General features: G+C 39.6%; 1 protein-coding gene across 1 annotated transcript in view; it reads left to right on the forward strand.

Moving 5' to 3' along the window:
- The window catches only part of LOC136877286 (zwei Ig domain protein zig-8), an 831,749-nt gene that overhangs the window by 441,214 nt on the left and 364,937 nt on the right, over positions 1 to 25,598 (forward strand). Inside the window, exon 4 of the mRNA XM_068225724.1 lies at positions 7,498 to 7,606. Coding sequence (XP_068081825.1) covers positions 7,498 to 7,606 — 109 coding nt within the window. The remainder of the gene's footprint in view (positions 1 to 7,497; positions 7,607 to 25,598) is intronic.

Here is a 25,598-nt window from a genome sequence, read left to right on the forward strand (position 1 = left end):
GTTTCGGAAAATCCACTTCAGCAGGTTTTGAAAGGACTGAAAATGGGGTTCAATCCTTTAATTGGAATAGTTAAATCTCAAAAACCGAATATGTTACAGACGTAAACATTTGTATTTGGAATCTCCAATAAAAATAAGCACGTATTTTTTGTTTTCGGGGAATCCATTTTAAGTCAGTAAAAAAGACCGAAAAGAAAGGTTTGAATTTTTTGATGACGATGCATATAGAATATCTAAAAAACTGAAGATGTTACATACGTTAAAATTGGTATTTTGAATCTCCTAAAAAATAAAGAAACACTTCTTTTTTGACTTGAAGGATGTCTGTTTCTCACATGTGGAGTTCCATGTCACATGTTCCAGTATTAGCCCTGCCAGTAGCCTCATCTTTTTAACCCCAAAAGGCAATACCACAAGCGTTGTTTACAGTGAGGTTCTGCGGTAAATTAAACGCAATTTTTCCTTGAGTTTCTATTCTTTAGGGATTTTCCGATAATATCTTAGTGCAATACCGAGGAACGATTAATTTTATCGAATTAGGAAATCATCGCGAGCGAAGCCGCGGCTAACAGCTAGTCGATTTATAAAGCAATTTTCAAGAGGGAACTTACAAAACATCTCGGACATGTTCATTCCGTGTAGTATGGGCAGATCAAATCAGCTATTAAAGTCGACCTTCGTTTATTAGGGACTGATGTAGTCACCGGTCATAGTCAATTCATTTCACTAAATGCGAGGGGTGAATTTCTTATCAGCATTCGTAAATGTGTACACAGCAAGAAATTTCAAATTACAAAGAAGTGATTTAAAAATCCTACATTCATAAGAAGTTAGTGCATTTTTAATTCCTTATAATTTGCTTTACGTTGCACCGACACAGGTAGGTCTTATGGCGAAGATCGGATAGGAAAAGCCTAGGTGTTGGAAGGAAGTGGCCGTGGCCTTAATTAAGGTACAGCCCCAGCATTTTCCTGGTGTGAGAAGGGGAAATAACGGAAAACCATCTTCAGGGCTGCCCACAGTGGGGTTTGAACCCACTCTTTCACGGATGCAATTTCAGGCTGCGCGCCCCTAACTGCACGGCCAACTAGCCCAGTTTTTGTAAATTCCTCTAGAATACATCTCAGAAAATTGTTCTTCAAATGTAGACTGAACAGAACGGTGGGAATTGCCTTCATTCTACAGCCTGCTTTGGACAAAATTAAAACCAGTACAATGGGCTCCTATTCACAATAGACTAATGAAATTTAAATTTATTTAACTGTTGCTATACATTTTGAAAATCCTAATGCAATTATTTCACCTGAAGTGGATTTCTATCCGACAAATTTGAGTTTTCAGATATTCCTGTGCAATTTTCTGGATGGTGAACAGTGGGATAGTCAATAGAATTGCCAGTTCAGGTGGAGGGAGAGACTTGCCATGAAGTCATATAGAAGGAGAAACTTACCATGAAGTCATATGGATGGACACACTTGCCAAGAAGTGCTGTGCTGAGATGATAGTAGTCAGTCATCTGGATGGAGAAGCAGCAGTCACATGGATACTTAGTCGTCAGTGAAACAAAAAGGATACATCACCAAGTTAGGCTTGAGGCACCTACAGCAAACACCAAGTCAAAGGAATACGTCGTAATTACACTCAAAGTGTTGAAAGTACAATCAAGTGAACCAGTGAGGGATAAATTTCTTGTAAATTTTAAATGTCCGGTCAAGAGGAATTCAAATTAATACCTAGTTTCTTTCAGTTGTAATGTCATACTTTTACATTCTCGTCTGTTCTATCGCAGCCAGTGTTACTATTTTCATTGAAATCATTTAAAGAATATATTTTGTTCTGTCAAATTAATTTATCGTTTTATTGCAATGGTAGAATTAGATAACCTCAAATTTAATGGGGAAACAAAACGACAATATCCTTTTCAAACAATCTATATGGTATTGCGACCTGGTGGGGGTGTGATAAGCGTCATGCAATTGTAATTATGATGAATTATTGAGGAATATATATTTCATTTTCAGAATAAATAGTATCTTACTGTACATACAGCAAGGACAGGCCAGGCCGAGATGGCAGGTTTCACCATACCACAGAATATTGTCTCCTGAGATTAACAAAAACAATGAACAGCAGAATTAGAATTCTCAGAAATCGGACGAGGGGGAAATAGAAAGGCACGAGTTATTGACTAGTTGCGGAAGGTTTTCATAGCCCCGGGCAGTCTTGGTAGTAGCAACAGCGCAGAGAGCCGAGTGCAAATTTCTGAGAAATGACGTAGGGGTATCTCCATGTAACTAGCGGGAGTTGAACGCGGGGTTGACACTGGAAGAAAAAAATATGAGCCTTCCCGGTCACGTGGTTTAGGTGGACCAATGGAAAAATTCACTTGACCAAAGCAAGGCGACAACTTCGTATTGTAAGAAGCACTAGCGAGGCTAACTCCGTGGATTAAACTGATAGAAACCGGGCGCGTAGAGGCGCGCGGCTGTGAGCTTGCATCCGGGAGATAGTAGGTTCGAATCCCACTATCGGCAGCCCTGAAGATGGTTTTCCATGGTTTCCCATTTTCACACCAGGCAAATGCTGGGGCTGTACCTTAATTAAGGCCACGGCCGCTTCCTTCCAACTCCTAGGCCTTTCCTATCCCATCGTCGCCATAAGACCTATCTGTGTCGGTGCGACGTAAAGCTCCTAGCAAAAAAAAACTGATAGAAGGAAGTGAAGTATCGATTCAGAATAAAGTGAAATTTAGGAGCCTTACTATACCATAAAACTTATAAAAAGTTAATAATTGGGGGAGATTCCATGGTGTAATTCTGAGAATTCATGGACGCTATTCGTTGATTGGCTGAACGCAAAGGAAGTCACAAAAGAGCGCGAAATCCCGAGCCGGGATACGGCAGCTAAATTCGCGAATATATCCATTACCAGCGAACGATAATAGTTGAGAATTGGTATAGAGCATTTGAGAACATAATTACATCATTGGATCATATATTAAAGCCACGGGCCAAACCGCAAAGTGTCGTATGAAGATATCGGGACTGCGCGTCTCAAGATGAACTCCGTTGAACTCGGAAGAGAGGGGATACACGTATAAATATGAGGTCGTGGACAAGGACTGACAACTACTTCTGACAAAGTGTTCGGGCGGTCACCACGCCAGAGGTGCGAGTGTGTACTTACTCGTGGAGTAGGGTTCGAAGTATTATATTGTTACATAGTGCAGTGATTCATGACGTGATGTAGCTCATATTACAGTCTTGAGCAGTATACTAGTATGAAGTGTTTCAAATAGACAGGACTCAGTAAAGCAGAACTTACGGAGTGTGAGATTCTACCAACAGATTAGGAAGTGCGTTACATGAGAACGGTCACGAGTGTTTATGTCACCTAGTAAACAGTCGATTCTAAACCGATACCTGGTCAGCTACACGAACGTGAGACGGGAAATTCAAGTGCGCGCACGGGCCGTTATAAAGGGAATCCCGAGGTATCCCATGTTCCTAGTGTCCGGGAAAGGAATGAAGAATGTATATCTACATTAAGTGGGCTAGATACAAGGCCGAGAGTGTAAAATTTGTGAATAGAATTTAGGGTGGAAATTATTCCAAAGTGCAACAGTTAATTTATTTGTTTTTATTCAAAATGTGTAAAGTTGAAAAGGGTCAAGGATTAATTCTTCAAGCTGGCATGAATACCAGTGGAATGCATTGCTAAAAACCGGAGGGGCTATGGTTTCTCGTCCGGTTTTAGCAGACTACAATGGCAGAGTTGAGTAACCTTTTAACATATTTGTAGATTGCTATCGTTAGGGGGAGGAAATCATATTATTTTATTATGGTAACTTGATTGTGAAACGAGCCGTTTTCGGCTCGTATAAATTCAAAGATAGATAGACAAAGGGACAAATTAATATATACATGATTAGATCGAGCACTCATCATAATTTTATTATTAAATAGAGTATAGTAGGGTTGAGTTGTTCATTCAAGTGCTTGAGTTGTTTGATATGATATGGAGCACGTTTCACGTAAAGATAATGTTAATATTCATTTAGAAGTGCTTCCAAAGTGTTTTTACGTTATCGGAACTTTTATAGATATTAAGGCATGTTGTTAATATAATCCAGAGGTAGGATTGCCAAGTGATTTAAATTGTTGTGGGACGGAATGAAGTCCATTGATTTGTTTGTAAATATCGCGAAGTTCGCCAGTGGACAAAATAATAATAATCTGTACAAGTGTCGAAGTAGTACATTAAAATTTGGTAATGTGTAAAGGCGTGTTTAATAATAATCTTTGAGAATAAAGGCACGGGCCTAGTAGGTAGAATGATCGCAAATTAAAGTAGTTTAAATGTGGAGATCACATGTGCCGTGAATAATTATAATTTGTGCAGTGAATCCGGTTTTAACACCAATTTTTGATTTAACGTTTTTGGACTCCATAATAATCATAAATAATTTGGTAGAAACGAGATAGGCACTTTTATAATATGGTCACGCTGTGTTTGAGATCCAGAGGGATTTGAGCCAAAAGTTGAGATTTGGAGTTTGTGGGACAGAAATCCGGCCCGAAATGAAAGTGAATTGTACTGATGTTGATGAAGAAATAGATGGATCTTAAGGCCCACATAGAGGTTGTATTTATATACCGGTGTATTGAGTGGCAGAATAGAGTCCACACACCAAGGGTTAATTTGTGAAAATGTTTTGAATAGTTCCAATGGATAAATGGACTTCAAAATGGAAAAGGAACACTTGCAGAGATTGGAGGTATTTGCCCAACTGCGAGGTGTTATGGGATTTGAGAATTGTCTTAGGAGCATATGGTCTCCATGAATTGACGACAGTACGAAAATAAGGTTGCGGGTTCGAACACTATTATGTCCCGACCGATGTGAATTCGGATCTTGGTGATTTCTGTTTGGGAGAGAACATATGTGACTAAATTATAAAGATGGGGAATAAAAATAAAGATTCTCGAAATAATAATAATACTATTAATAATAATAATAACATTCCAAGTAAATCATATCTGGATTGATTAGTGCCAAAATAAATCGGAATTGTAAAAGGGTTTATGCGTTAAACATATTAAGAGTGGACTACCGTGTAACAGGCGAAATTATTTTTTTAAATTAAAAATAATAAATATAAAAAAATACTTTTTTTAAGAAGAAGAATTTACTTTTTTATAATTTGGACATAATAATGATGTTGGGAGTTGAAATAAAAAATTTGAGATTTTTAACTAATAATAATAATGATGAGAATATTTGAAGAAGGAGAAGAAGAATAATCAAAGAAGCTACTTTTATTTATTTCAGATGAAAATAAAAATCGCGAAAAGTTGAAATGTTATTCCGAGGATGATTACGGGTTACGATAATCATGATCTCCACAAAACATAATGATGATAATAATAATAATAATAATAATAATAATAATAATATTTAATAAAATATTTTTTATTTATTTATTTTTCTTATTATTCGGATGATGATGATGGATGATACTAGGGAAGTCAGCTGGCGAATTAACGTAATAATGTCAATTGGTTGTAAATAATAAGTTAAGTTAATATGTGTACAATGAAGGCAAATCCCTACATCTGGACCATTAGGTCCCTTTGTCGAATTCCTTCAACTAACGATTAGCATATCTTGATTAGGAACCCGGGGAGAGTTTGTAGTTTCCCGGGTTGGTCTCATCTCAATCAAAGTGGAGGCGATAACATGGTCCATGTGATCGCGCCTACTTAGCCAACAGGTAATTGGTCCATGATCAAATATGGTCATGGTGTTAACGAAGGTAAATCTGATACCTTCAGATATCAACGGTTCCACCACCAAAATGGAAGGGTGGTCAAAAGTGATAAATATTATGTAATCATTTTTCGGGAATAATTTGCCAAATTACCGGCAAATCAAGGGTCAACAGATTTTGATTGTGTGTAAAATTTCATTTGTTTACTTAAATAAAATGCTCCTTTAGCATTTGCAAGGAAACAGTTCCAGGTTCTTGTTCTTGTAGAATAGTAAACCCTTGGTGACCGTTTAAATATCCGTCCCCATTCCTAGGACGGAGCCTTCATAATTTCCCTTTGATCTGAATATATATAATTTGTGTGTTTTATGATGAGCCTTAAAGTTAAAGATTAGAGTGTCCCGTTCAACCCTGTAGTACTGATTGGATGGCGCCCTTACATTTAGTTTGAGATCTTATATCTCAAAATATTTTTTTATTGAGTATGAGTTGCGATAGATTCGGACCGTAACACTCCCTGAGATAAATGCTGGTTGGGACTCAGGCTTTGAGCGGGTACAGTATGTTGTCAAAAGTAAGCTTATTACCCCACACCCTAGAGATATTCAAAACTCCCATTCTCTTATTGCTGCACTGAGTTGCAGCTGGCGCCCATCAAATATTCTATGTGTAAGTAATCAGGTAAGAACTAAGTGTGAGTATAAGTTCCGACGATTGAGTATTTTATTTAATGAATACTAATTTTCATATTTTTCATTTTAATGCTATTTTTAATATTTGTATATAAGTGAGGAGTAGTCGAAATGTATCAATAGGAACGGGAGTTAGGGATTTGAATAACTTACCAAATAGATGTTCAATAATTTTCCAATTTCTTTGCAATCTTTTAAGAAAAGGCTAGGAAAAGAACAGATAGGAAATCTGCCACCTGGGTGACTGTCCTAAATTCAGATCAAGATTGATTGATTGATTGATTGATTGATTGATTGATTGATTGATTGATTGATTGATTGATTGATTGATTGATTGATTGATTGATTGATTGATTGATTGATTGATTGATTGATTGATTGATTGATTGATTGATTGATTGATTGAATAAACAGTAATATTTTTTCTCAATATATCATACGCAAGGCACAGGTTTTAACTTCATAATATACATTACTAATACGATTAAACTGCAAAATTTGGTATGAGGATAGAGTGAGAAATGTACATACCAGCTTCCGGTCACAATCCCCATGTGGCCGTGGAGCAGATATTTTACGTAAATGGTCTCCAAACGTTGCCGTTGGGTATATTTCTTGGGGTAAAGGCCTGTTGTAGTGAAATGGACAAAGAATCTGTGATTGAAATGAGTGGCAGGTCATTCTCTGGAACAAAGGAAAGTTGTATAAATGTACGTGTGTGTATTTCAGATTTGTATCATCCGTGTTTGTAATGAATCCATAGCTTGAACGTCCTATATGAAATTTTACGAGCCGCCACTGAAGCGGAGTGGTTCACTCTGAGGCAGTTAAAGCGCAAAGAGGCGCTGGGAGTATGGGATGGTTCGCGCCGGGTGGTCCGCTTTCACTGCCTTTGTGGCGCTGTGTTTAGAAAAGACTTCTTGGCATCATTTTGTCCAAGCTTATTATATTCATTTCAATGCTTTATTGTTTTTGTATTTACGGTAAAGCTACTTAGTTATGTTATACTCAGTAATACAGGTTTTTATTTTTCAGGACTGGGCCCTCCACGTGCGCTTCGCTCAAGAGTCTGACGCCGGCCTGTACGAGTGCCAAGTATCGACTCACCCTCCTACATCGCTCTTCGTGGAGCTGCAGCTCGTCGGTGAGTACCACTCAAAATGTATTAACGACTCTAAATAATGTATAAAATACTTTCTGAGAAAGAACTCTATATGACCAGTAGACATCGGAATTCTACTCAAATGCATACTCTGTTTGCCGATATGTAGACCTCCAAAACCGACAAGGAAGTGCGTGACATTGCATTAAGTATTTATTATATATGTATATTTGCATATACTTGAGTTCAAAGAAATGGAATAGCCATGCAGGGCGTTATGGTGAAGACTCCTTAGGCGTCGGAAACCCCATAACGTCCGAGTCGAAAAAGAAGAAGAGTTGACCAGGATTGGTCAGGCAACAACAATGTGGTAAGCGTGCAGCCAATGTCAGAGTCAGCTAGTAGGCCCTGTGGTCGCCAACCACCGTTCCTATTTCCTTACGGCAGGCAAGCGATGTACTCCACCACCCCTTAGTGCAGGGGGATGAAGCACAGTAGACCTGGTATATTCATATGTCTTACATTTTAGCTGTTATTAACATCTTTAGACATCTCCTTTGCTATTTGTTTTACGTTCGACCGACACAGACAGGCCATGTAGGAACTGGTCAAGCCTAGGACTGTGAAGTAACAGTCCGTGGCCTTAATTAAGGTACGAATAAACCAAACATATGGCGCAACAACTCCTAAGGACCTTGGCCTAACAAGCGACTGCTGCCCAGCCCGAAAGCCTGCAGATTATTAGGTGTCGTGTGAACAACACGTCGGATCTCCTAATTCTTGGCTTTCTAGACCGGGGCCACCATCTCACCTTCACATAGATCCACAATTGTAATCACGTCCGCTGAGTGGAACTGAAATCAGGCCCCAGACCCAGGTAATGATTAGTGCATACATTTCAAATTTAGGATTAAAGGTGCATGTTTTTGACTTTTATTGTGCATATTTCAACAGGTTTTACAAGCAGTCTTCAAGAAAATGTGAAGTAATTAATGCTGTGAACTCATTCCGCAATGAAACGGTTCAAAGGGAACGGGGACTTGTCAAACACACTTCCTAATAACACCAGAATCAATCAAGAAGTTAGAAACACCTTAGTTGCATCTCGGCGATTCGCTGGACACTATGGAGAACGTAAAGCGCGAACTGGTAGGTATCGCAGGAGACCTCGGGCCTGTCGTTAAAGGAAATCGGGCTACGAAATGATAGTAGCTATATATGTGGATCTTCCAGAATGTTTAATACCTAAAATCGCTCCCGAATTCAAATGCTATCCTGGACATCCGCAGAACGGAAAATAAATCTTAGACTATACTAGAAAAATGGCAGAGGGCTTTTGTATTGTACTGCAAAAAAAAAAAAAAAAAAAAAATATGGACAGGATATCTAGTGTATGCTGTGCTGTGTAAAGTGATAGAGGAATGTGTGTATAAGTGTGTTTCTTCGTGCTTGAGTTTTTATCACGTTCTTTGCAACCTTGCTAATTGATTTATCATGTGTATTAATTAACGCACTGTGTCTGGTCTAGGTGACGCGTGCATATGGTTTTAGCCGTGAACACTGAGAGGTTGATACGTCCTACAAACTATAATATGCACGGATTGTTTGTACAGCGGCAGCTGTTAGTAGTATGATTTATTTTGTTCTTTACTCGGTTGTCTATTCATAATGGTTGTGTGTATTCGTGGGGGTGAAGCGCGTGAATCTAACTTCAGTTCTCATGAGTTTCGACTTGACATTTGAACGCTGCCTTTTGGCGGAGGCTAAGTTAATTAAAAAGCCAATCACAGGCAGCCGTTCTTCCAGTTACCAGTGTTGTCGATCTCTTGTTTCATGTGCTGTCAGCTGTCTGTTGTGTTGTTCTCAGTTCTTTTCGTGGTCTTTGTCAGTTCACTCGGTCATTCTTGACAAAGCAACGACATTGGCGGCTACAAATGACGAGTTGATTGAGTGGTTGAAGGAGCACAATACTTCAGTTCGCGATGACATGAGGAAGGAGCCCCAGGGGCTCTGAACTATGGAGCGTGGGTTGGCGACCACGGGGCCCTCAGCTGAGTCCTGGCATTGTTTCCACTTACTTGTGCCAGGCTCCTCACTTTCATCTATCCTATCCGACCTCCCTTGGTCAACTCTTGTTCTTTTCTGACCCCGACGCTATTAGGTTTGCGAGGGCTAGGGAGTCTTTCATTTTCATGCCCTTCGCGGCCCTTGACTTCCTTTGGCCGATACCTTCATTTTTCGAAGTGTCGGACCCCTTCCATTTTCCCCTCTGATTAGTGTTATATAGAGGATGGTTGCCTAGTTGTACTTCCTCTTAAAACAATAATCACCACCACCACATGAGGAAGGAGGATCTCATGAATCTGGTGAAACAAAACAAGCCAGTTTACGTGGTGGATGAAATAGTCAGGAGGCGTGCGCATAAAGTTGTTCGCCACTCAGAAATGAGTGCTGCCCTTTCCAGGATTTTCTCCTTTGTTAGGAGAAAAGGAATCTATTAGCAACGCGAGCTCTTCTACATGGTGAGGAGAAATTTCATTTCATTTTGTCGCTTTTTATCTGGTCCTACATTGATCTATTTGTTCTCCTAAGTATGTTATGTGACTTATGCATGTTGCTACAAAGACTAATTGATTCTGAACTTATATTCGAGTATATACATTTCCCTTCGCGTGATGTGGAGTTAATCAGTTGCTTATACTCGTAACAATTTGGCACCAATGTCTGACTTCCGGTTAACTGTCAAGTCGAAAAGGAACTGTAGTAAAGGTATGATACGTTTGCATTTCGTACAAGTGTTTAAAATCGTGACAATAAGTGCATAAATAAATTCATATTTCGCCACGTTTTGCAGCATAGTTCCATGCTTATGTCAGTTATTTATACAGCTTATACTGTGAATCTGATATATAATGACCACTCAGCTTTTAATTTTTGCGTACATTGTTTGACGAGAAACAATATATCGTCCTTGTAACAGTAAAATCTCGGAATTATAAATCTTTCTTCCTTATGTCTGGTCACACCTCTCAACCACTTGTGGATATGCTGTCGATTAGTATAATTTTTCGTCGGGTTCATTTTCCTTTGCTAATGTGTGTGGCGAATGATCCCTCGATCCGAAGGCGGCAGGGTGCAGCACCTCAGTGCGAGGTCCAAGAACATGGCTGACGTCTTCAAATGTCGCCACTCAGGTTAAGTGATATTACAAAGAAAGCAACTAAGTGTACTTGGAAATGCATTATTTGACATCGTAGTGCAGTCAACATGGAGACTGATTATTTAGAAACCGTCAGGGCATGTTTCTATTGGTTAAAAGACTAACAACACCACTAGATTCAAAAAGGTAATTAAATTGTACGATCCTTATGTACGCTAAGCAATACACTAAAGTAGTACTGCTGGCCTGTGCCCGTGCAATAAACGTATTCTATTTAATGATGTACTTTATTGTTGTGGCTAATAAGTTAAGCGTAGATTCTCCACATGTGTAAAAGAAATGAACCTTAATTACGTTATATTGTAGGAGTGCGTAAATACGTCATGCAAACACACGTTCCTGTAGTGCGGTGGGGAAGAGTTCAGTTTCCTTCTCGGCTAACCATAGGAAAATGAACACAACGAACATTGTTCTGATGGACTGCATATCCATATGTGGTTGGGAGGCGTGGCCAGTTCTTATTCTTCTTTTCCTTCCGCTTTTTCCCACACGTGTGGAGTCGCAGGTGCGAACTGCGTCGCACATGTGGATTTGGCCCTGTTTTACGGCTGGATGCCCTTCCCCTCTCCAACCTTACATGGAGGGATGCAATCACTATTGCGTGTTCCTGTTGTGGTTGGTAGTGCAGTATGTTGTCTGAATATGAAGAGGAGAGTGTTGGGACAGACACAAACACCCAGTCCTCAAGCCCGAAAAATTAATCAGAAGCGATTAAAATCCCCGACTTAGCCGGGAATCGAGCCCGGGACCCTCTGAACCGAAGGCCATTACGCTGACCATTCAACCAACGAGTCTGACTGAGGCGTGAGCAGTTTTAAGGAGAATAATGGATAGGAAGAGCATTGTTAGATACGCGGTCATCTCTCCCTTTCTACTACAGTTACGTCATTCACTTTATCTTATTAGTTCCTCTGATGAGGTTGACGTCATGAGGGGCATCGGCTCCTAAAAACTCGCTACGAAGTTTCATCTCAATTCACCGCCGACCTCGTAGACAAACGCGATAAGGGTTGGGCATACATTTATTTTGGACATATGTCATGCACCGCCCTCTTCTCCGTCCAGTCCGACTCGTTGCGACCACGGGGCCCTTAGCTGAGTCCTGGCATTCCTTCCACTTACTTGTGCCAGGCTCCTCACTTTCATCTATCCTATCCGACCTCTCTTGGTCAACTCTTGTTCTTTTCCTACCCCGACGCTATTAGGTTTGCGAGGGCTAGGGAGTCTTTCATTTTCACGCCCTTCGTGGCCCTTGTCTTCCTTTGGCCGATATCTTCATTTTTCGAAGTGTCGGATCCCTTCCATTTTTCCTTCTGATTAGTGTTGTAGAGAGGATGGTTGCCCAGTTGTACTTCCTCACAAAACAATAATCACCACCACCACTTTCTTATCCGGTGCTTGAGTAAACATTGACATAAGCGGGTCAGATCCCGCGACGACAGCTCTAATCTTTAGAAATAAGGTGTCCCAATAATAACTTAGCTTGCATCCGGGAGATAGTGGGTTCGAATCACACTGTCGGCAGCTCTGAAGATGGTTTTCCATGGTTTCCCATTTTCACACCAGGCAAATGCTGGGGATGTACCTTAATTAAGGCCACGACCGCTTCCTTCGAACTCCTAGGCCTTTCCTCTCCCATCGTCGCCATAAAACCTATCTGTGTCGGTGCGACGTAAAACCACTACCAAAATAAAATAGTAAAAACTACACCCTAAATTTGGCATTACTAAATGTTATTTCTTTTTGTCGTCTATGGTAGAGGAAGAAATAAAAACCCGAATCACTCTACTGAGATAGCAGCTTACGACCTTCGTTTTGCGCTGAATCCTGTTTCGTTTCCTGGAATTTTCTAACCCGAACTCCGAACTCTCGCTGGTCTGACGCCAAACAACGGAGTTGGAAAGCATCACGCTTACAATTGCAATTTAGTGTTGGATTGTATTGTGAAGTGTTGGTGTCATGCCACCTTTTAAAAATCTACGAAGGTACCTCATGTCTAAATGGACTGAGGAAAGGAATATCAAAGTTAATTTTCGAAAGAGACAGCTTCAGATATAATTCATCCTAAATATCTTCATTTAAGTATGAACCTGTCACTTCCTGTGAAGAAGAAAGATCATTTTCTGTGTTCAGGAACATTTTATCAGATAAACGAGTGAATTTGAATGAGGAAAATGTGAATAAATTAGTTGTACAATATTTCAAAAGGAAGTGAAAATATAACAATGTTGAACTGAATTTTGATAGTGAATATTTTCCAGTTTATTGTGCATGTTCCATCATTTGATAGTGCATGAATATCCGGGCTCTACCAAAATACAGTAGAGACAATACGCGACAGTCTCCGATGTATCGAGGGACAGCGATTAGAGCTCTGTCTAGCGGAGTGACCTGGAGTTACTGATTCTATCGTAAGAGCACGTGTATTTGTTTCTGAAGTTTTTGGCGTTATTTATGCGTTTGCATTAATTTGACATAAGTAAATAGTAGCGTGTGTCATTCGTTGATATATCCTCTCAATATGAGTGGAAAGATATGTGCTGTGTTTGGCTGCAATAACTATGAAGTGCAGAAGGATTCGCGGTCTTCCGTTTCCGTCGTGACAAAAAGATGTAAGTAAATATTGTGTTTGCATATCAATTCTTACAATTACAAAGATATTTTATAGTACGCCCTAAACTTCTAACGTGCGAAACCCGTATTTTAATGGCAAGTATTGCTTGTTGGGAAATTTTGAACATTTTTAAGGCTAAATTTATAGATTATCTTTCTGTTAATAGGATTCCAGTTAAGAGGAAAATTGTCCAGCTCTTAAACGTTAATTCATTGAATAATGGGTGTAAGGAATGTGCCGATATTTTTATTGACAAGTGTCTTAATGTCATGATAAAATGTAGTTTATATAAGAGAAAAGACTAATCTAGCCGTGAAAGCTCAGGCAGGAATGCTAAAGCTAAGAAAGTAATGCAGAAATGAAAGATCAAACCCTTTCACAGCAGTCCATTTCAAATCTTAATTATATGTCTAATTTCAGTCTTTAAATAATAACCTGTTAAATAATTCTTCATTGCTTTAGCAACTTTGAAGTTAATGTCTTAATAACACTTTCTTTCTAGAGGTATTTATTTATCCATTTCTGTATATGCATTTCCATTGATATTTGAATTTAACGAGAATTTCCAGGTCACGCCACTAGGAGCGCCACTTGTGAATCGTCTCCCATTTTAACAAGGCTAAATCTGGAAGTGTCGCGTATTGTCTCTACTGTATTTGGCTCTAATCATGACTATACATTTGAGAATCAGACTCAACGTGAATTTCGCATAGGCTTCGATAGTTCGTGTACATTTAATTAAATTATAAGCGATACAACAATAGAGGACTGCACAGTCATTTACACGTTGTAGATCAGTTGCATTGTTAAATGTGTGCAAACTGAACTACGTATCGCTCGCACATAGACATTAAACTCACACATGTTCTTTTTGGACATACATATTTTGTCTTGTGGCTGCGGGTCATCCGAAAATTTGTGCAACGTGACGCGACAAAATGTGTGACTGAAGTGTAACGATAGCAACCGTGTAATCTATGTCTTACGGCTGGATGTCATCTGAAATTAGCGGTCGTTGATGGATGGCCATGGCCGGGAGACGTATTTATGATCATTTGATTTTCGCAAAGGGAAAATTGGTTTCATTTAAACCTGGTTCACTTCTGAAAAATGTCGCCGCCATAAGAAAAATATATTAGCCATTATTTTTCCTGTCAAATTAATTTGCTTAAGATATTGTTCATCAGATAATGATTCGTACAGATCCGTGATTATTTTACTGGACATTTTAATAGCAGGACTGTTCCGCTCTGAGTGCAAAGGAACGAATAATTTTAATTCAAGACCAGAAACTAGGGACAATATTTCTTTATAGGAAGGGGAATTAAGGATTGGAATAATTTACCAATGGAGAATTTCAGTGGGGTTTTTAGTATACCTAGAAGGAGAGAATGCATGTTCTTTATTCGTCTTTCGTAGTATCGAGAATGTCAAAATAAAAGTGTCTAGAACTGTACAAGAACATGCTGCCAGACAAATGATGATATTTTGTCTTCAAAGACCTGCGCATTGTGATTGTCATCTACTACTCCGCGGAATGAGTACTACACATGCACAATGTGGAGAGCTGTCATTAGATTAGCCAGTAATGATTTCCACTTCAGAAATTTTGTGGTATGGCATGCTAGTATAAATATAACGTGCTAGTATTCAGTGATATTTACCGGAAGATATACCTCCACACGAAACCAGAAGGACCGAGAATATATTATTGTGGGCCACGTTTACACAATGTACTTCCTCTTCTCTTTGCACTCTCGCTAAAGATCCTTAAGCCTTTGGCTTCTCGTTGCTCTTTCTACTGCCGAGATGTTCCGTGCCTTGGCCTGTGGCTGCATCCCTCACTCCCTAAATGTTGTTCTGTCCTGCATCCCTTTCTCCTTGCCACTCACTTCTGATAGATCCCCTTGCACCTTTGTAAGCCACCCATGCTATGTTTTCCACTTTTCCTGTGGGAGTATTTGGTCCGCCAACGTCTCTTTAAACGTGCCCATCAAAGGTCAGTCTTTTTTTCTTCATCGTCATCGTAATACTTTCGATGGCTTTATAGCGTCCCTGATTTGATCTCAACCGGAAAGTATGTTGGTCTGCAACATCTTTGGACCCAAGACATGTCAAAGGAACTTCCCTTATCTTTTTTCAAGGTCTGATCTGGCACCATTGTCTGTGTTTCTGCTCCATAAAGACTCTCTCGAACTTTTTGCCAGTATTTCCCTAAATAATCGCACTTTTCATGTGTATGTGACTAAATTCACTAATGTATACGAGTCTTTTACAAAATAATCGTACCTTTGGCAGTATTTTCTTAAGGGGACACGGAACGCCCTACGCTTACAATGTTAAATCATGCTTCACAAAGGTGCATTTTTCTAAAAACCTATTACAGCTATCAATTTGAAAATTGCACAGCATGTGTCTACATATCATGGCTTGGTACTGAAATAACTGGTTTTGAGTAATATGAAATACTTTCTGATTTTTGAATTATTTTTTGTAACTTACAAATTTTGGCAATTTTTTGCCACTTTTTAGTCTAATAAAATACTTAATATCTGACCTACAACAATAATCATTCCTTCAGCATGTGCACAACAACATTAAAAAGTAACCCTGAAAGTTTGAATTCTCTGTATCTCACACAACCTGAGAAAATGTTCCTTATGTATTAAAAAACAATTACTTTCAGGAAATGGACTTTAAAGTCACAACTTTAGTGCATGCCTGCTCCATAGCTTGGATTATCTTTATCCTCTTCCATTTCATCTTCTAGGCTTCTCTTACTAGCTCTTCTGACTTGTCTGGCCTTCTGGTGCAAGTTTTTAACAGCCATTTTACCATATCTCAGTCTTTCCAAGTCGAGTTGCAGCATGACGTCACGGGTATGAGAGCCAATGCCCAACCCCAGTCTTTGCAGCACTTCACATTTTGTGATTATTTCCCTGGTTAAATGATGCCACATCATCATATACACCAAAATGAAGTATCCTTATTGACACAAACACAGCTTTTTGCAAACGGCTCCATATAACGCTATTTACACATTATTAGTATATTGTGTGCGACCATGGAAGCATTTTTTCAAAAGGTGAATGTATGACAGATCCCTGAAAATAGATTGTATTTCCTCCATAATATCATAAGTTAGACTGTGAGGATGACTGTAAGTTTCTCCTGTATCTATTCCTCTGTTGAACTTACATCAGCTGTCGTCTCCCCGTGGACACAGTCCATGCTGGAGCTTGTCAACAGTTGATGACATATCACAGAACATTACTAGTAGAAGGACTGGTTGTTAACCGGTCATCAACAAAGTTCTCTCCAACTCTGACCTTCTTCTTTGAATGAACATGCTTTTTGAACACTCTAGTGTTAACACGAGGCATACTGGATCATCAAAATACAGGAAGAACACCGAAGTAAACAGAAACACATTTCATGTAATCACATCAACCATAAACAAAGCAAACAAATGACAGTCAACAACCAAATCCATGACAATGCTGCCAACAGTGAAATTCCACAGCAACATATTTTCCTCATCTACTTAAATATACCACTCTATTGGCATATATATCAAAAATACTGCTTTCATCAGTCTAAATGTCAAATTACCTGCCTTGAGGGAGCCTGGAGCCTATGCATCATATTATAAAAGAATTAATTAAAAATACTTCCAGCAGGAGGATTATCAAAATGTATACACCATTGGAAAGGGGAATGGTCACAGATACAAAATTCAAAATAATAAAATAAAAAGTTATTTTTCATTTTTTTTTCGTTCCGTGTCCCCTTAAATATTACTGCTTTTATCACAGTGTTTTATTAAATTCTTGCATTTTTACCAATTTTTATGTTACATAATAATCGCTCTTGTTACCAGTATTTAAAAAAATTCTCATACATTTCACCTTATTTTGCTAAATAATAGTTTTGTTCTCCAATGTTCGTCCCTTTTTCTATAAGTGAGTCAAATCGTGAATTATACGTACAATTGAAAAACACAGACAAATCTAACGCATTAGGGGGTAATTTGCCTTGAATGGAAATTTACTTTTTTGTTATTATTATTATTATTATTATTATTATTATTATTATTATTATTATTATTATTATTATTCCGGGATATGTGTGGAACGCAGAGATGGTGAAAGAAAGTGCTGGCCTGAATGGGTCTAACTACAATGTCAAGAATTGAATTAAACTTTCAAGAAAGGTTACATTTCTTTCAATATCAAAAACAACAAACAAATTTCCACTAGTCAGGTACAATGCCAATCTTGAAATCAGGTTTGGAAAAATCCAAGATTCAGAACTTTAACAATTTTTGGGCTTTAAGCCCCTAGTTTTACAATTTCAGAGATATCGGATCCAGTTTACTTAACTTTAATTCAAAATAAGGAACAACTTAGATAAGAGCAGAAATCCCCTAATTCAAGAGCCCTTGCTCCCTAAATACCATATCTAGCCTTCCAGAGGCACTCTTTACTATTACAAAACTTTGAAAAAGAGCTAACAGGCTCTCAGTTTCTTACGGCCTACTCAAGGCAATGTTACATCAAAATCTTACTCTCTCCGGCCTCACAAGGCATGATTTACAAATGGAAATAATTTTACACAGCGGTATCTAGTACCCAACCTACAGGGCCTTTGCGAAAAAGAACAGGTTAAATGACGGCCCGAACACAAACTAAATGGAGGCGTACACTGCACTCCCAGATAATGAAAAGTTAAAACCTACAGGGCTCTCGGCCAATGAAACTGGGTTTAGTCTCAAACTACTGTGGTGGCTCGAATGGAAATAACTTTAATACATTAGGCCTACAGAAGAGCAGTTACTAAAACGTAGTCACCTCAAACCAAGATGAAGGAGAGCTCGAGAGGGTAACTCACTCTCTACCCCCGATTTACTGTTAAGATTTTATGAAATATTTACATTAGCCGAAAGAAGATTTACATGTTAGAAAAGATAGTTACATAATTAAAAATACGGACCTTCCTCTCGGATGAATTTGCGGAAACAGCAAGAAAGATAGAATTTACGTGGCCATTACCTTATAGATGTTCTGCCGGCCGAAGAAAGAGGCGGCCCTGCCTCCTGCTTTAACATACACACTTATAAAGACGGCGTTCAATTGACAAGGAAACAAAAAAGGCCGCAACTTATGTACCCTCAGGGAAGGTTTCAGAGAATTCAAGACTAAACAGTCCACACCCTCTCGATTTTATTGGTTAAACTCAAAAGATACACTCAAAATCGAACAAGAAACCTGGGATAGGTTGAAAATTAATTACAGACATTCCTGATTGGCTAGATTCAAAACTAGCGGAAAGAAAGAGAAGTGTTGCCACCCCAAAAATAATAGTTTTAGTTATGGAGAACCTAGGAATACGAACTTCTTTAAGTTATAAGTTCTCCCACCTTGCACCAGAGTGCATTAGAGTTTTTGGTAGTGTCATCTGTGGAAAGATGTTCAAACTTCTAGATGTATAGCAAAATAAAACAAGGAGAAATTCAATCAGTTTAGGAAACTTCACAATTTCACAATTACTTATTATTTCAGTAGTGACACCTTTTGATTAAAGTTCCAACTTTATGTGGTATCAATTTCACCTTTTGATCGATAGAGGAGTTCATAGAGGCGCTTATTTTGAATGAGCGGAGTTGAGGTGAACCTCCCGGTACAATTATTATTTTGATTATTATTATTAGTATTATCAGTAAATGAATAATTTCCTCCAATTCTTCGATCATTCTGGCATAAGTATGTCTTCTATCTATCTTAATCAGCTTATCCTCCAGGATTGGTTTTTTGCTCGGACTCAGCGAGGGATCTCACCTCTACCGCCTCAAGGGCAGTGTTCCGGAGTTTCAGACTCTGGGTCGGGGGATACAACTGGGGAGGATGACCAGTACATCGCCCAGGCGGACTCACCTGCTCTGCTGAACAGGGGCCTTGCGGGGGGATGGGAAGATTGGAAGGGATAGACAAAGAAGAGGGAAGGATGCGGCCGTGGCCTTATGTTAGGTACCATCCCGGCATTTGCCGGAGGAGATGTGGGAAACCACGGAAAACCACTTCCAGGAGGGCTGAGGTGGGAATCGAACCCACCTCTACTGAGTTGACCTCCCGAGGCTGAGTGGTCCCCGTTCCAGCCCTTGTACCACCTTTTAAATTTCGTGGCAGAGCCGGGAATCGAACCCGGACCTCTGGGGGTGGCAGCTAATCACGCTAACCACTACACCACAGAGGCGGACATAAGTATGTTTTAAGACTGGAAATGATCGGAAAATTCGAGTCACAAAATGTGCAACGCCATGTTATCTAGTAACCGTGCAGGTAAGCTGCCTCCGTGGAACAGTGGTAGAGTGTCGGCATCCGGGTCTCAAGTTAGTAGGTTCGAACCTGGCAGAGGTAGTTGGATTTTTTAAGGGTCCATTCGGCACTCCATGTCGCACGATGTCGGTATCTAACACATTTGGTGTTTACCCGACAAAATTCATTAAATCTCAGCCATAGACGCACAAGAGAGTTTCGGTTTACTCGGTCTGCCATCTAATGGACCTAGAGTAAAACGGAACGTCGAAATTGACGAGCAGACAGCCAGATGGCGTCAACTTGAAATGTTTGCACACGGTAGCTGAGGCGACATGATTATCATTATTATTGTTATTATTATTGCCCTGCATATTGTGATGTGAAGCACTGATGGATGGTCATGACTGAGAGATATGTAGGAAGGATTCACCGGATTATACTGTAGATAAATGATCATTTCATTGATGGAAGTTTCACCAGCCCTGAGTGAGTTTTCCACTAAATCCTACACTTGTCGACTCCGAAGTTTACACATAGGAGGATTCATTAGATATAAATAAATTATTCGTTATAAATGTACGTTTCACGTATTGAAAGAAATGTTCATAATCATTTGACTTCCCCGAAGGAAATTTTGACAACACCCCTTTGATTATTTTAGGTCATTCTTTGGCATTTATTAGGGCATCAAAATCCTGCCCTGGACATAAGTATAGCGCAGATGCCATATCATAGCCAACGCTAGAACATCCCACGGAACAAATTCCATTACCAAGATATAGAAATTTATGTTCAGGGCCAATAATTTATATTTAAAGCAAAAACTACTTATCAACATTACAGTGTGTTGGCGTATGTTTCCTTCTATTTTTTTTAATTACTTCGATTCTTGTGTCAGCTACACATCACACCGAGCTCGATAGCTGCAGTCACTTAAGTGCGGCCAGTATCCGGTATTCGGGAGATAGTAGGTTCGAACCCCACTGTCGGCAACCCTGAACATGGTTTTCCGTGGTTTCCCATTTTCACACCAGGCAAATGCTGGGGCTGTACCTTAATTAAGGCCACGGCCTCTTCCTTCCAACTCCTAGCCCTTTCCTGTCCCATCGTCGCCATAAGACCTAACTGTGTCGGTGCGACGTAAAGCAACTAACAAAAGAAAAAAAAAGCTACACACCGCAGATTTTGTCAGAACTGCTTAATGAACTCTTGTGAATTATGAAGATTTCCCGCTTGTGTGGTTGTGGTTGTTGTGTTAGGTGGAAGTAGAACTGGGCTGCCATCCTCTGTTAACAGTAACTAAGGATGGAAGGGGGGGGGGAGCGGAAGAAGGAAGAGATTAGTAGTACCCATGTATGAAGGTGCCGTAAAAAGGAATCTAGGACCACGAAGGGCCTGAAATTGAAAGGCTGCCTAGTCCTGAAGAAAGGAATACCGTCGCAATTGTAAAGTACAAGAGTTGATCAAGGGAGATCGGATAGCAAAGATGAAGAGTGCTGCAAGTAAGTGGAAGCAATGTCACTCTCAGGTGGGAGGTTCTTGATCGCCATCCAAGTTGAGAGCCCATTTCAGTCGCAAGGGTTATCGTGGGTGAACTCTATTGCCTACACCCACAGGGAATGTCGTGCCGTTTACTGCACTTTTTAACATGGGTATGTTTCTGAGTTTCTGGAATTAGGATAAGGAAACTTGCGTAGACAAGAAACAGGCACCGTAACCAGTGTGCTTCATATGAACGGAACAACGACGCCATTTTGGTGGACGGAAAGACATGTTTTGTAAGATGTTGATGCTGGACGTATCAGACCTATAACCAGAGGCTCTAACTGAAGGGCTTATATTCAAGGAACACAATTTTCAGGAAACGCCATTTTTAATTACCTGATTTACTAATAAGAGACTTCATTTTTTCATGTATCATCATCATTTCAAACAAAATCTGCTTGTCATGGTGGCTAAAATACTAGGGCGAAGAATACAATAAAAATGGATGGGGAGTTTTTGATTTACGTCGCTTTGGAACTGAAGACTGGCACGAAATACGAATTATGCAGAACTGTGTAGGCGAGGTTCATTCGTAGATGCTCAAACATTCAAAATATAATGCTTAACACTTCATAAGTGCTGTATTTATTCAGAATTTAAGAATTTCAGTTTGCACGTAGTATGAATAGAAAACAAAAATAACAAAAAATAAATTAAAAAAAACATGAATAATTTAGAAAAGCCTAACATACGCCTGAGAACAAACATAAAGATGATTGTCTCGTATTTTTGAACACACAACTTTTCGGGAGAAAATGTTTGGAAGGACCTATTGGTCCATGTACTACACATGTTCAACTCACAAATTAAATTTAAGAAAATCACTATTAGATTCTAGTTGAAGGGCGTAATGTTTTTCTCTGCGGGATACATTATTCAGAAGTTGAAGTAGAAGAGAGCATTGTATCTTAAAATGCCATGGTAGGACGTCTTTTACGTACACCCAGTTTATCGAGGAGGCTCTTAATATCCTCGACTTTGTCTTCTTTCAATATATTGCCCAATGGTCCTTGTTCCCCTTCAAGAAACAACCATTTCCTACCTCATTTTAGCAGGGTGTGTTTGCACAGTGCAGAACCGCGAGCGAAAAGCCGAGTCCCACCACAACCAGAGAGTGGTCACGTAGTGTGTGCGCGCCGGTAGCGGCACTTTGAAATACTGTCGTGAGAATATAGATATAGATATAGATATAGATATAGATATAGATATAAAGATGTCCTGGATTCAGGAGATCAAATGGAATGTATCGCGATTGACCTGTTTAATGCATTTGATAGGGTGGATCATGGGAGACTACTGACAAAAATCAGTGCAATCGGACTGGAAAAAGTGACTGAATGGGTGACTATATTTCTCGAAAATAGAAGTCAGAGAATTAGAGTAGGCGAATCTTTATCTGACCCTGTAATAATAAAGAGGGGAATTCCTCAAGGCAGTGGTATTGGACCTTTATATTTTCTTATATGTATCAATGATATGTGTAAAGAAGTGGAATCAGTGATAAGGCCTTTTGCAGATGATGTTATTCTGTACAGAGTAATAAATAAATTACAAGATTGTGAGCAACTGTAAAATGACCTCGATAATGTTGTGAGATGGACAGCAGGCAATGGTATGATGATAAATGGGATCAGGTTGTGAGTTTCACAAATAGGAAAAGTCTCCTCAGTTTTAATTACTGTGTTCATGGGGTGAAGGTTCCTTATGACGATCGTTGTAAGTACCTAGGTGTTAATATAAGGAAAGATCTTCATTGGGGTGATCACATAAATATGATTGTTAATAAAGGGTAGAGATCTCTGCACATGGGTATGAGAGTATTTAGGGGTTGAAGTAAGGATGTAAACGAGAGGGCATATAAGTCTCTGCAAAGACCCCAACTAGAGTATGGTTCCAGTGTATGGGACCCTCACCAGGATTACTTGATTCAAGAACTGTAAAAAATCCAAAGAAAAGCAGCTCTATTTTTTGTGGGTGATTTCCGACAAAAGGGTACCGTTAAAAATATGTGGTGAAGTTTGGGCTGGGAAGACTTGGGAGAAAGGAGTCGAGCTGATCGACTAAGTGGTATGTTCCGAGCTGTCAGTGGAGAGATGACGTGGGAGGACGTCAGTAGACGAATATGTTTGAGTGATGTCTTGAAAAGCAGGAAAGATCACAATATGAAGATGAAGTTGGAATTCAAGAGGACAAATTGGGACAAATATTCGTTTATAGGTAGGGGAGTTAGGGATTGGAATAACTTACCAAGGAAGATGTTCAGTAAATTTCCAACTTGGTTGCAATCAAAAGGCTAGGAAAACAACAGATAGAGAATCTGCCACCTGGGCGACTGCCCTAAATGCAGATGAATAGTAACTGATTGATTGATTGATCGATTGATTGACTGATTGATTGATTGATTGATTGATTGATTGATTGATTGATTGATTGATTGATTGATTGATTGATTGATTGATTGATTGATTGATTGATTTTTTCACGTTCAGCTTGAAATCCGAAAATAGTGGAGTCGTGTCACTTTGGAAATAAGCCCTTCAATTGTAACGGGAAAGCATTAAGATTCTGAACACTGCGGAAGATAAAGAAATTATTTCTTTCGATTTAACGGAGATCGTTATCTCTCCCGTGGGTGTACGGAGAGGATACACTCCTTATCTTCACCCCTGCACGTCGTAAGAGGCTACTAAGAGGGGCAGCTACTAAGGCATCTGTACTCGCTGTCTCGCCTTCTAAGCCCCGTGCAGCAGACGAATTTGCATAAATGTTTTAAAAAATACTTGTCAGAGAAATAATATTTATAACAATGGTACGTAAGCTAGCACCTCACAATAACGAGAGGTGTTATGACATTTTTGGAATCAAAGTTGTAAAGTAATCCCTCGTGTAACACTAGTAATAATCGTACAACCTCATTCCGATTATTTAAATAATCGAATAAAATAATCGAACGAGTTTCAAATCATTCTGTTGTATCACATAGTGTAGCGGTATAAATTATGGGGACTATGTGGTATTACTGCTACACCGGAAATCAGTTTGTGTGGAATTTTAAGGATAAACGGGAAAGGAAAATTTTGTTAAATTTTGCCCAATGTAACGCAGCTCTGCGATGGCGAAGTGTTGTACATTTAAGGTTCTTATTGGTGTAAATTGTAATGTAACGGTGGGATGACCCCTCACCATGGGATATTCCGTGGAGCTTTGTTGTTATGAAGTTGGTATTGGTTAGCGCGCCATTTGACTGTTGGCTGTTTTCCACAGCGCGCCCTGGCCTAAGCTGCTTGTACCGTGTTCTTGTGGGCCATCTTCGCTTGAGGAAGGATGTCTTCGTTACGGCCTCCTGTTACAATGGCCAGCAAACGGTCGGTGTGTGTATTCAAACCACTCTAATAGGTGTTTTCGACGCAAATTGAATTAATGTTTGTGGCGGGTGGTTGATACAAAATTATTCAGTGCGGTTCGTATTTTAAAGGTTTTAATATGACCGTTCCTTTCACCATCGAAGCATGCCGTAATACATGGATATAACGTCGCCTCGGTCGTAAGTTTTAAAATCTTACATTGTGAAAAGGCTTCAGCAACGTGGGTAAGTCCAACCTTGTATATAATATATATATTTAGGCCAAAGGGCCAAATTGTCTTGCGACACTTCGTAAGTTGCTGCTGTAAGCAATCAAACATGTCTGCTCGCCATGTGACATTAATTACTTTTTTAGGGGTGGACTGAAGATCCAATCGGACTTACGACCATGTTAAAGCATAAGAAATGAAGAATTTTGTGGTTAACACTATGGAATTCCGCCAATTTAAATATGCCCTATCTATTATGTTTTATTTGGGCAAGTGAATAATTTATATTGATGGACATACTTCTTCGTCACGAGAAAATTGCGGTTTCAAATGACCTGCTCTTTTAACAGGATCACTGACAAGTAAAATTATGTGTAATCTTTCGGTATAATTCATCATCATCTGTTTACCCTCCAGGTTCGGCTTTTCCCTCGGACTGAGCGAGGGATCCCACCTCTACCGCCTCAAGGGCAGTGTCCTGGAGCTTCAGACTCTTGGTCGGGGGATACAACTGGGGAGTATGACCAGTACCTCGCCCAGGCGGCCTCACCTGCTATAGTGAACAGGGGCCTAGTAGAGGGATGGGAAGATTGGAAGGGATAGGCAAGGATGAGGGAAGGAAGCGGCCGTGGCCTTAAGATAGGTACCATCCCGGCATTTGCCTGGAGGTGAAGTGGGAAACCACGGAAAACCACTTCGAGGATGGCTGAGGTGGGAATAGAACCCGCCTCTACTCAGTTGACCTCCCGAGGCTGAGTGGAACCC

The sequence above is a fragment of the Anabrus simplex genome, chromosome 1 (assembly GCF_040414725.1).
Source record: "Anabrus simplex isolate iqAnaSimp1 chromosome 1, ASM4041472v1, whole genome shotgun sequence".
Lineage (NCBI taxonomy): Eukaryota > Metazoa > Arthropoda > Insecta > Orthoptera > Tettigoniidae > Anabrus > Anabrus simplex.